We start from the raw sequence: 13222 nt of genomic DNA, 5'->3' as shown, positions 1-13222 counted from the left end.
TTTCTCCTCCATTGTTCATATTCTGATTACCTTCACAGTCCACTTCATAAGTTTATTGCTGCAGTAAACTAGCTTTCATATCATTTAAACACTCTGGATCCCTTCCCCCCTTTTATGAAACAGATTTTCAGGCCCAGGGTCCAAATGCAGCCATCCAGGTTTCTCTATCTCCGCCATGGGACAACACCTCCCCAGCCACACCTACCACCGTCTTTGTTTCAAACCCTGCTTTACTGTTTTTGCATTTTGGAATGTGTCTTAGAAGTTTGAGAATTGCTTTTGTTTGCTTGGATGGAGAATAGAGAAGAGTGTGAGGGTGTGTGAGTCACTTTGAAAGGTGAGGAAGACTTGTCTTGAAGCCCATCTGTAAAGGGAAAATGTTCCTTTGCTCACATGGTATTGTTAGGATCTCCTACACATGAGTAGGACCCTGGCAGAGACACATGCCCGACTGGCATGTTCTCTCCCTCCTGGTTGATTGTTCGGGAGCTTCAAAAGCTTTCTCCAGCCCGAACATCACAGCGACTGATGCCAGGAAACATCCGCACACTCAGGGATCTGCAGAGTGTTCACAATTGCGTAACAGAGCTCAGTAGAACAGCATTTTGGCTAATCTTTTTTTATTTACATATAAACACACACAGAGCACTGCAACATGTCTCCCTCTCTCAATGGCATCAGACAGCAAAGAGAATGAACAAAGGACAATAGCCCTACTTTACGGAACACAGTAACACAAACATCCTGTCTTCGTCACTTCCCACTCTGTGGAGTCAAAACATACACAGTCATGTGATAGACAACAATCCCATGACTGCAAACACGGGCAATGAATCTTCAACAACCTCCCTCGATTCATGAACTGTGTTGCAGTCATCAGTGTAACTGCAACAAACATACAGATGTCATACAAACAGTATACCCCTGTATCACCCATTCCACCCTTGGAACTACTTGCAACTGGATTAGCCTTGGGCTTTACCATCTTGCACTTCTGACTAGTCTTGGTGTCATAACCCTAAGTCTCACATTTGCCTTTGTTGGGACTCGAACCCTAGCTATTTATCACTGGCAGTGTTTGAAATAGGAAAATCATCTTGGGCAGGACATTCATTTTAACTGCAGATACTCTTCCCAACAAAGACAGATCTATCCTAGACCATTTTTCTAGGTATTTTTAAAATTTCATTGCAGATTTTAACATTATTATCATGGAAATGGTTTAGATTCTTGGCTTGCCTGAGGCAGCTGAGTCCTGTGGGTGAGAGGGGCCTTACCCAGAGATCTGTGGCCTGATCTCAATATAGCAGAACCATTAGCTCCCACACAGTGCAAAGATAATTATGGAGTTCTGCAATGTCCATCCAACCTCCAAATGTCTGGAGATGGTGCGGAAAACTGGAGAAAATTCAAGCGAATGTTTCAACTCTTTTTGGCAGCCAAAGGAGCTGAAGGGAAACCTGATGTAGTAAAACCATCAATACTGCTGTATGTAGTAGGGGAGGAAGTACTGGAGATTTACAATAACTTCCAGTTTGTAGTAGGAGATAACATGAAGTTCAGTGCTGTAATGCATACCCTAAAATAATGAGACATTTGAAAGGCATAGATTCTTAACATGCTTGCTTGCAGAAAAAAAGTTGAAAGTATAGCACAATATGCTACAGAGCTAAAAGCCCATAGCAAGATGTTCCCATTTGAGGCCCTAACAGACTCTCTGATCAGACAGGATTATTTGTGGCATCCAGGAAAATGCAATATGAGAAAGACTGTTGCATGAAGAAGAAGAAGATCTCACATGGATTGGGGGGGGGGACGGAACAGCAGAGGTAGTGAGGGGCCAAGCAAAAGAACTGAGGCAAACTGAAGAGTCCAACCATGCACTAAGCAAGCAGCAACATGGACAGCTGGAGCTGAATCAGAAAATACACCAGCCATCTAATAGAGCTTCTGGGAAGAGAAGCAGGGGCTTGAGCCAAGCTTGCAGACACTAGTTTAAAACATGCAGCATGGTCAAAAACAGTGGGCTACATTTGGGAAGGTCTGTTACAGGACTAGCCCAGCCATTAGGCGGAGGAGTGAAGCTGCTGCCTCAGTGGTGGAAGCCCCCAAGATGGTGGTGAAGTAGCGCTGATGTCATGATATATCTTGTGGAAATTGGAAGCGGAGGCAGTGGGATGGGTGGTGCAGGTGATCGCAGAGGGCAGGAGGTACTTCCCACTTCATGGCACACACCAGGCCTGGTCTGATATTAATGTGGCAAGCACAACCACCTTGCAAACTATTGCAGGTCACAATTTCTGAAACTCCAGGTTGATAAGAAGCAGTTTTATATGGATGTAATAGAATCGGGCAGGGAACATGGCTGGAAGGTCTGGAATCAGCCAGTGGAAATGCAAGGAACAATTTCAGCCTTTAAGCTAGACATGGGCGCTCAGGTTTATATGTTGTCCGACGGTTATGAAAGACTCCCAATTTAGGTGAAAAATACTTTCAACAAGAGTATTTAACTAATAGGCTATTACCAGGAAAGGGACACCATATTGGCAGCATCAGATACAAAGACACTGAATATAGCTTGCCATTTATTATAATTCCTAAACAGCTGACTCCAGTTCTGGGTTTGGCAGTGCATGACAAACTTAGCATGATTAAGTGAGAACTGGCCATGCAAGACAATGGGGATCAGGAATGTGAGACACTGATTTTGAGTTATCAACATACAGTGGTACCTCTGGTTGCATCCTGAAACATGAAAGGCTGCATCCTGAAGCGCCGCGTCTGCGCGTGTGCGTGATGCAATTTTGCACTTCTGCGCATAGTGCGATTTAGCGCTTCCGTGCATGCGTGCATGCCAAACCCGGAAGTAACCCGTTCCAGGACTTCCAGGTTCGGCGCGTCCATAGCCTGAAAAGACGTAACCCGCAGCGGACATAACATGAGGTATGACTGTATATTTGAAGGATTTGGCTACTTACCAGGTGAACATACTATCCAAATAAATAAACAAACTAGCATATTTTTCCGTGTATAAGACAAGGCTTTTTCTTTAAAAATTTGGTCCAAAATTGGGAGTCGTCTTCTACATGGATAGTGAATCTTAGGTGTTGGTGGGGCCCACTCCATTGCTACACTGGTTCTGCTGCTTTGAATAGTTAATAAAATACCAAAGTTGTTCTGTTTGATGTTTAAAATATTGATTTCTTAATTTGGGGTTCAAAAAAATAGGGGTCGTCTTATAGATGGGGGCATCTTATGCACAGAAAAATACGGTAATGTCCTCAGAGATCCATCCGTGCAGAAAAGTGCATTTTGCACTTTGTGACAAACTCAGAGAGGAGTTCTCAAGGATGATTTTTTTTACAGGTCATAAAGAAGATTGAGGAACCCACAGAATGGGTGATCCCAGAAGCCTTAAGGCCATCAAGATGGACTATTTCAAACTCTCCACTAGAGAGAAAATCATGGCACAATTAGCAAATTAGTAAACTTGATGCCTGCTCTGTATTTTGACAGCTAAAGCTCACAGAGGACAACCCAAACTCTTCACAGTCAATACCCCTTTGGGGGGTATTACTTTCTGTGACACCTGTTTGGTGTTGCTTAAGCTCCTGCTGTGTACTATAGAACCATACACATGAGCACACTGATGGAATTGACACTTCAATAGATGATATTGTGTGGTACTCTGTCAAAGATGAACATGATCTGACGCCTGTGAAGTCTTAGATGCAGCAGGAAATTAAACTAAATAACATTGTGTTTTTGGGATCACTGAAGAGACATTTTGGGGAGATGTTATCTCTACTAATAGGGTAAAACCTGACATAGAAAAGTTTGAGGCTACTGGAAATATACCATGACTCTAGTTCAAGAAGGATGTGGAATAACTCCTGAGATAGTTAGCTAACTAACTAGTTCTTGTCTCATGACATTGAACCTAAACTTATTACATTATGGTGTAGGGCAGGACTCCAGGTTGGCTCCAGGTACGAGGGGGTCCTTGGCAATGTGCCTTCTGTGTCCTGTCGTATGTTGGTAACCTGGCCTGGCTGTGGGTGTTACTTGGCTGCTGAGCTGTCAATTCCCACTGCAGGCAATAGCCCAGGGGTCAACAATCTTTTGGGGCCTGTGGGCACATTTAAAATTTTGAGAAAGGGCTGTAGTTAGAAAATGTCTGCTATGGGTGTGTGGCATGGCACAAAATGGCTGCTGTGAGGGTGTGGCAAAACACAAAATGTCTGCCACATCTAAAAGAGCAGGGGAAAAATGCCACGATGACTAAGTAGTGCACAGGTAACCCCTCCGCAAATCAGCAGGGGAAAGGAACCTTCACCCTAGAGTTGCCATATTCCGAAGAGCAAAAAGGAGGACACATTTGCTGGGGCGGGTGGAGTGGGTGCCAGGGTGTGTGCCGGGCATGCCATGGAGCAACATGCGCATTGGAGCAACATTGGAGGGTGCTGGGGAGGGATAAGGCAAATTGTAAGGGAGAGAGAGACAGACACCACACACACACACACACTGCCAACCCCTACCCTGTGCATGGTTTCCCCTCCTCGCTACCTTGGGCAGATTTGCAGCTGGGCCACCCCAGCTGGAGGGCACCGGGGAGGGGTGCTGCTGGTGTAAGCCAAAGCAAACAGGAACCAAGCAGAGAGCGCAAGCAGCCTCTCATGCATTTTTGAGGTGATATTTACTGAGACCACTTGTGGGTGTTATAAGAGGTAGCGGTAGGCACTCTGTTGCCCATGGACACAGTGGTGACCTATGTATTAGCTGTTGGGCTTTGCTGGAGTGCAGCAGTTCCCCAAAGACCAAATGGGCCTTCTGTAAGTGGGAGGGCCGTGGAACCCCCTACTTGACGAGTCTTGGGTGGCCTTGTCTTTAATGGGTCTTCAGTGTTTTGTTAAACAAGCATTTGGGGTTAATATATGTTCCCCCATGTACTCACAGGAATTCTGTTTTAACCTGATCTTGAGTTTTAGTTGTATTTCTCTCTCTCCAATTATATTGTGACTGAGCTGCCTAGCATAGTGCCTAATGGCAGGGTAAAAAACAAATTCACAAATAAATAAATAAATAAATGAGAAACTTATGTTTGTGATATGGTGAATACGTAATGGCTCTGCCTGTAATGCTGAGCCATAGAATCAGCAAGCAAGCGTGCAGCTATGCAAGACAAAAATCGCAGCTGCTTTGCCGCTGCTGTTGTGGCACCCGAGATTAAGCCATAGTTCGAATCAGTCGTGTCTGAACTCATGCTAATGGTTTGCCTTGTTCCAAAAAGACCAAAAGCTGTAACCATGGTTTTTGTGTGTGTCTTACTGCTCCCCCCTTTTTATATGCCCACTCATAATGATATCGGAGTAGCTATATGTAATCCCACTTTCAATGCTGTTTGCACTTGCAACACTTTTGGAACGAACATACTGTATTACTTTGTTTCCAGTCAGTGTATGTCCCACAGTTGCCTGCTGAAATCCTGTAATTTTTTATACCACAAATGTTCTGGTTAATTTTTTTGTCCCGCTTTTGTGGGAGTGCTCCTCCAGATGGCAATAATGTGGCAGCAGTCAATGTCACAGAACAACTAATACAACAGAATTGTGTGTGGAAGCTCTAGAATAAATGCTCCACTCAGTGGCGGAGCTTCATGCTCTGGCACAGGGGGCGGAGAGCAGGCAGGGCGGGGCTGGCGCACGTTCTAGGGGCGTGTCAGCCAGCACGGGGGGGGGGCAGCTGCCAGGGGCGGTGCGCTCCCCCCCGCAATCCTCTTCCTCAGCCAGTGGTACCACTATGTTGCAGAATCTTGCAAGCAAAAACAAAACCACTAGTATGGAGGGCCCTGTTTTAAAATGACTTTTTTATTATGATGAAGATGATCTGCAGGCTTCCTACAGGCATCTAGTGAGCCACTGTGAGAACAGGATAGTGGGCTAGAGGGGCCTTTTTGGTTGGTCCACCAGGTCTATTCCTATGGCACTAGTAGGAAATGGGTGGCACTGTGGTCTAAACCACTGAGCTACTTATGCTTGCCGATCAGAAGGTCGGCTGTTTGAGTCAGTGCTCCTGCCAACCTAGCAGCCTGAAAGCATACCAGCACAAGTAGATAAATCGGTACTGCTGCGGTGGGAAGGTAACCGGTGTTTCCATGTGCTCTGGCACTCATCAGTGTGTCCCGTAACTTCCGTTGTACCAGTAGCGGTTTAGTCATGCTGGCCACATGACCTGGAAAGCTGTCTGTGGACAAACGCTGGCTCCCTCAGCCTGAAGCCAGATGAGCTCCGCACCATAAAGTCAAGTTTGACTGGACTTAACCATCCAGGGGTCCTTAACCTTTACCTAGATAGTAAATTTTCCTAGGTTTACTCAGTGTACTAGCCAAAACTTGATCATCAAAGGACAATTAATATGCAAGTGGGAACTGACCAGCCCAGATTCAAATTCGTAAGACACACTTTATTAAAACGATCCCTCGGCAGTGCATGAAACTGAAAGCAGACTGAAAGCATGTTCATGGATAATTGTATGTCGTTTCACAATAACCTGCAGTTTCTATTTTGGAAGAGGCCCAAACAAACGTTTTGGAAGGATGGGGGAGAAAGTGTTAAAATTAAAAATAAAATGCACCAGTGAAGCTAGTATCAATCAAGGGAAAGAAATCGGAGGTTCGTCTAGTCTAGCTCCTTTTAATAGCCTCCTCCATCATGGGTGGATGCCATTTCCTGCTTCAAAGAAAAAGCCAAACAATACCTTTGCAACCCTCCCCTCAAACTAACTGATCCAGCAGTTAGCAGCTGCGAATGCAAATACAGCCAAGCGAATGCAGAAGCCGCTCTCCTCCCCGCGACAGCAAGGGATCAAAAGCATATACGCATTATCCCTCTCTCTGTGTATGTCTGGCTGGCAGAGAACAGGGCGTGGGCAGCAGCAGCAGCAGCAGCAGCTCATCTGCAAGACTGCGGATCTCTCTCTCTCCTTCCTGCTGCACCAGAATGCAACTGAAAGCAGCACTGGAACAACCCTTTGAAGGTGCTGCACCAGCCCGTACAGCCGGAGATAAAATTGGCTGCCTTTTGCAGCATGTTTTTTTAAAAAACCAACACCCGAAGGACAGGGATTTGGATGCATCCGTGCAAAGGAGATAAAGAGAAACCCCGCCCCCCCCACTGCTTCCTTATTGGCACTGCAGCCTGCAACCCAAAGGACGGCAACGGTGGCGGCGTCCAGCCCTCTCCCTCGTTAGCGCGCGCCCTGCCTTCCAAGTCGCCGCGAGCCCGCCGAGGCTGCAGCCCGCTGCCGGTTGGCTCCTCCACTGCGCCACTTTGCATGTTGCCGCTCTGCTCGCTCCCCATTGCACGGCGGCTGGGCGGTATTTGCATGCCGCCTCCTCCTGCAGCCAATCAGGGCCCCGCAGCCGGCCGGACCCACTCGTCTGAGGAAGACAGGGCGTGGCGGGGCGCGCAGGCGCGGCAGGACCTTCCTTGTGCTAAGGCTTTGATTGCTGTCGGAGAGGGTTCCTCTCTCTCTCTCCCTCTCCCTCCCTCCCTCTCTCTCTCTCTCTCTCGCCTCCTCCTCCTCCTCCTCCTCCTCCTGCCTCAAGACTGGGCTGGGTTTGGAGCAGAGGGAAGAAAAGGCGGCGCACGGGGGGATCGCGGCTCCTTTCTCATCCTTGCGATTTTTTTGGGGTGGGTGGGTGTGCAAGCGACACCGTTTCACGGTTGCTTTTGCAATATATATATACTGCATCTATAGTTTTAAATATTATTTCTTGCAAGGAAGACAAGCGCAGCACTGTTTACGTACCCTTTTCAAAAATACGAATAACAATATTGCAATTTTAAAGCAAACAAGCGCTTTTCGGGGGGGGCAACTAACAGAATCTGCAGAAAGTAGGGGTTTTATTTATTACTGTTTTTTTTAAAAGAAAGGTTGCGTGGGACTTTGTTTCCCCGAGATGTCTTACCAAGGAAAGAAAAATATTCCACGCATCACGGTGAGTTTCAAGCTGTGGCGAGGAGGGTGGCGCGTGGGAGGGCGATGTGGATCAAGCCCTTTGTGTGTGTATTAAGGGGGAAAAGGCAGAGAGGCTTATGCAAGCAGCGCGCCAAAAAAAAGCCTTTGATGCAGCCGTCGATATATATACTGTAATGATAATGAACATGATGGGGAGGGAAGGAGGGGAAACCTGGTGCAAGCGGGGGAACAATGGTTGCCTTGAAGTTGCGTAGCGGATGCAAACGTGAAGAGCTCTCTCTCTCCCCCCCCCCCGCGCTCTATTTGTGGCCGCCAGAAAGATGCTTTTATTTTGCCATCCCCCGATAGTCACAAGCCGTTTGCAGATTTTTCAGTGTACATGCCTGAAATAATAAAACTGGACACAGAAAGGGAGAGAGTGTGTGTGTGTGTTACCCTGTGACTGTACGTTGTTTCATAAGCCCATGATGAATAGCTGCCCTTAGCGGTCTTGAAGATCTGTTTTGTTCTTCCTTTAAAATCATAGCTGCCAAGTTTTCCCTTTTCTCGCGAGGAAGCCTATTCAGCATAAGGGAAAATCCCTTAAAATAAGGGATAACTTGGCAGCTATGTTTAAAATACAATTTAACTCCACGCATTCATTCTGTTTTGTTGGATGGTAGTGGAGAAATGGGGTCCGAGGGGTGTCCCCCTTGGCAGCGAGGGTGGGCAGTTGGGTGGTCGACCTGAAGGTGTGTAGCCTCTGGTAGTGGTTGTGGCAGGCGAGCCAGTGAGAGTATTTTTAAAATTATAATGTCTTTTTAATTTTACTATTTGAAGCGAGGATTGAAAAGAACGTGGTTGCGATGTTGGGAGCTTTGGCAAGTCTGCCCCACCCGCTGTCTTTGGGTGCTGGTGAAGGGAATGGTTGAGTGGTGGGCTTGGCTGGTGTCTTAAATTTCTCTTCTCCGCCCTCCCTTTCCTGATGTTTGCTATCCTCCCCCCCAATTTCGCCCTCATTATTCATACAAAGGAGGCAAATGGGAGCGGGTAGGGGGAAGGCTGGAAGACAAACCTACCGTAGGGCTTTTTCCTCCCACCCCACCCCTTGCAGGAAGTAATGGCGGTGATAGCTTGGGTGATTTGAGCAGAAATGGGCTGTTCATCTTTGCTGTCCTTCCCCAGCAAGGAAAAATTGGGAGTGGGCAAGCAAGTGAATAAATGGTTGCCTGTTGGTACAGGAGACCCTCACCCTCTGCAGCATGCTTCCATTCTCCAGTCCACCCACCCTTTCCCCATCTGTATGCAAGATGAAACAGGAGTCATTTACCTTCTGGAAGGATTTCTCCCCACTTTGTCAGTCAGAATCTCCCCATGTTCATTCCTGCAGGAAATCCGAAGGGGGGCGGGCAGAAGAGACCAGTTACATAATAAAGTCCTAGTGTTCCTTATTGCAGGACCTGATTGCCATGCATGGATTTCTAGATGTAGGGGCAGGATCCAAGTACACAGCACAGTTGGATGCGATTGCAGTATATATTAGTAGGAGATGCAACCCACTACTTAAATTAATACTCTAATGTGCTCTAAGAAGCAAGAGGCTTAATTTCCTTCTCTTTCCTGTGACTTAAGTGACAGCTAGACATGACTAGGACACACCTCATCATGCCAAGCCTTTTTTCTTTGAGTATTAAAGCTGAGAGTTGTGAATAAAATTTTAAGAAGCCGAACAAAATGTTGGGTTGGACAGCAGTCTCTCCCTCCCTCTCTTTACATAACATGCCTCATGTCAAAGAATCTTTTCAGTGAATCGGTATTTTCTCACTGACTCTTAAAATCTAAAGCCCTTAAAAAACCATGTTGGAGTGACATTAAGCACGAGGCATTTAGGCCTTCAGCTGTTTGGTACACTTGTTTTTTCCTGCAATGACAGCAGTGATCTAAGATAAACGGGTGAAATGCATAAAGAGTGCGATCTAGTTTGTTTCAGTGTGAAACCGAGAATAACTGCAGGGTTAATGGAGTGACAACAATGGAAAAGCACTGACCACGTGACTCTGCATAGAAGTGGATTTTGCCAGGAGCAACACTTCTGCAACCAACAGTTAATACAGTGTTTCTCAACCTTTTTTGGGCCACGGCACACTTGTTCCGTGAAAAAAATCACGAGGCACACCACCATTAAAAAAGTTAAAAAATTTAACTCTGTGCCGCCCTATATTATAATTATGACTGTAAGAAACACTTGCCAAATATTGCTTTCCGGCGGGTAAGTGTTGTGTATTGGCGGCTGCCAGGCTTGTTTGCACTGAGCTTTGGGAAAGAGGAGGAGAAATATTGCTTTCCGGCGGATTAGTTTTGATCATTGGCGGCCGCCAGGTACGTGACAATGCAAATCGCCCTTCTCGTTGCCGCACGTCGCGGCACACCAGCCAGCGTGTCGCGGCACACGGTTGAGAAACGCTGAGTTAATAGAAGGGTGGAATTATTAGGCCTGGATGGGGTTTGAAATTCATTTTGACTAGTAACCTTCCACCTTCCAGCTCTGCGATTCATTTTGTAACTCATAACTTGCAATATGGGTACTGATTTTATGTACAGTATTTATTTTTATCTTGTTCTTCTACATTCTTTCTCTGCACTTTCTCCAGTCTTCTATACTCCTCTTTACAAAATGTAGTTGTGGCACTCTTGGTGCAATCTGCATAATCTAGTTATCGTTGCAACTCTCTGGTTGAAGGGCAGTGAACCAACCCCTTGAAACAAGGCAAGTTTCAGTTAACACAATCCTTTAGAGACCAGGGTCACATCCACAGTATTGTACAGTATAGATTTACAGACCTCAAAGAGCTACAATTCCTGGCACCCTTAACAAATGACACTTCCCAGGATTCTCCATCACTGTTATGCTGGTTAAATAAAAAAATTCCTTCAGTAGCACCTTAAAGACCAACTAAGTTTATATTTTGGTATGAGCTTTCGTGTGCATGCACACTTCTTCAGATGTTATGCTGGTATAAGAGTTCTTTAAATGTATGTGGATGTGACTTAGCTCACATATTCCACACTGTAGAGGGACTATAGAACAACTTTGACCTTAAACATAATTGCTTGATTTATCCTGAAGAAGAGCAGATTTAGCTCAAACACCTGAAGGGCTTTCACATAGAAGAGGCCAGTGGCATCTTTGCTGCCCCAGAGGGTAGGACAAACAAGATTATATGGGCTTATATGATGTGAGATTTCAATTTAACATTTTGGAGGAATGGTAAATGATTTATGGGGTGGGGAGTTGACTGTCCCTTCCGGAAGGCCTTCAAGCAGAAACTGGACAATTTGCTATGCTCTAGGTTTGGATTTTTTGTTAATGGCCCACCAGGCCGTCTTCTCCAAATGCCAAAGGAGGCCCCCTCCAATTCCTATGATTCTCAGTCATAAGAACATAAGAAGAATCAATCTTGATGAGTTTCATAGGCACCTATTTGTGGGTAAGTGTGCCTTAGAAAACCAGGTCTAGATTATTCAAGGGAGTGAACGTATCATGCTGCTTAGCAGTGATGACAGGCATTTTTGGCAAAAGTGTTGGGAATCCAAGTTTAATGTATAAGAGGTTGCCACCATGGAACATTTCAGATGTCTACTTTGACTTGCAGACAGGGTGCCAGGTGCATTTTGCGCTTAAAGATTCTCCATTTGCGAGCACTTCCAAAAGTCTGGGTGTCATTTTTTGCACCTGGGTGACACTCAAGTATATGTTAAGGATAGACAATATGTTAAGGAGTTTTAAGAATGAAGAGTAGAGTGTTTTGAGGACTGAATTATGGTACCAATATTTTTTATTGTAAACACCAAATTAAGCATGAATTAACAATTTCTGCTAAAAATGTGATATTAACAATGTGTCACGTATGTGAAATGTGTATTAATTCATGCTTATCAAATTAAAAAAATAAAAAGTGTTGCCAGCGCCCCCCCCCCGGCAGCTGTTTTCGCACCCACAACCCAGGACCCAGAGACCATTTCGCTCCTAGCTTTTCTAATCCAGTTTCTAACACTGCTTTCAGAGCAAGTTACAGTACAAAGTTGAAGATGGATTCAAATGTGTGTGTCTGAGCCCTATCTGCACTGTAATAGGGGCTGAGGTGGTGCTTGAATATGTGTCCCCTACTCCCCTGACAAAGCTACAATTCTGAGAGTGGTTTAACAATCCCTCTTCCCAGGTAACTGGGAATTGTAGCTCTGTGAGGGGAATAAAAATGTAAAGGTAAAGGGACCCCTGACCATTAGGTCCAGTCGTGACCGACTCTGGGGCTGCGCGCACATCTCGCATTATTGGCCGAGGGAGCCGGCGTATAGCTTCCAGGTCATGTGGCCAGCATGACAAAGCCGCTTCTGGCAAACCAGAGCAGCACATGGAAACACCGTTTACCTTCCCGCTGAAGCGGTTCCTATTTATCTACTTGCATTTTGACGTGCTTTCGAACTGCTAGGTTGGCAGGAGCTGGGACCAAGCAACAGGAGCTCACCCCGTCACAGGGATTCGAACCGCCGACCTTCTGATCAGCAAGTCCTAGGCTCAGTGGTTTAACCACAGCGCCACCTGGGTCCCTTGCCATGAGGGGAATAGGGATCTCCTAACAATTCTCATGAGTTTGACCAAAGTGCGGGAGGCAGTGGAAGACAGGAGTGCCTGGTGTGCTCTGGTCCATGGGGTCACGAAGAGTCGGACACGACTAAACGACTAAACAAAACAACAACTCTCAACACCCTTAACAAACTACAGTTCTCAGGATTCTTGCTGGGAAACCATGACAGTTTAAAGTGGCGAGATACTGCTTTTAATGCATAGTGCAGATGGGGCTTGAATCTCTGCTGAAAACAGACCTGTGGCCTCTTGCATTTTTGTGCCATGCATCTTGCATTTTGCACCTGCTCCATAGAATGACCACCCATCTACAGCATGGGTGAGTAACCTGCGTCCCTCCAGATGATGCTCAGTGGTGTCCTTGGCAAATACAGCCCACTATCTACAGTGGCGGTCCCCAGATATGGAACTCCCACCCTGTGAATATTGCACATGTCTCTTAATACGAGTGTCTTTTAAGGGTCAGTTAAAGGCTTGCTTCCGCCCCTCCCCCAGGCCTTTGGCACATAGTGTTAATGACACCCACAAAGTTCTGCCTGTGGTATTTTTATGGTTTTACCAATGATTTCAGATTGTTTTGATGTTGTGGAATGATGATTGAAGGGCCAGGGATAAGAA

At 46.0% G+C, this 13222-nt stretch overlaps 1 protein-coding gene across 2 annotated transcripts in view; it reads left to right on the top strand.

The window, feature by feature from the left end:
* The first annotated feature begins 7583 nt into the window (after positions 1-7583).
* DPYSL2 (dihydropyrimidinase like 2) overlaps positions 7584-13222 on the top strand; it is a 57374-nt gene continuing 51735 nt past the window's right edge. The window contains exon 1 of one of the 2 annotated variants that reach the window (XM_035139241.2): positions 7584-7999. In XM_035139241.2, the coding sequence (XP_034995132.2) occupies positions 7961-7999 (39 nt within the window). In that variant the 5' untranslated portion in view covers positions 7584-7960. The remainder of the gene's footprint in view (positions 8000-13222) is intronic. The other variant, XM_035139242.2, reaches the window with a different exon arrangement.

The sequence above is a fragment of the Zootoca vivipara genome, chromosome 15, assembly GCF_963506605.1.
Source record: "Zootoca vivipara chromosome 15, rZooViv1.1, whole genome shotgun sequence".
Lineage (NCBI taxonomy): Eukaryota > Metazoa > Chordata > Lepidosauria > Squamata > Lacertidae > Zootoca > Zootoca vivipara.
The sequence above is the reverse complement of the archived record's forward strand: the minus strand, read 5'-3'. Positions and strand labels throughout refer to the sequence as shown.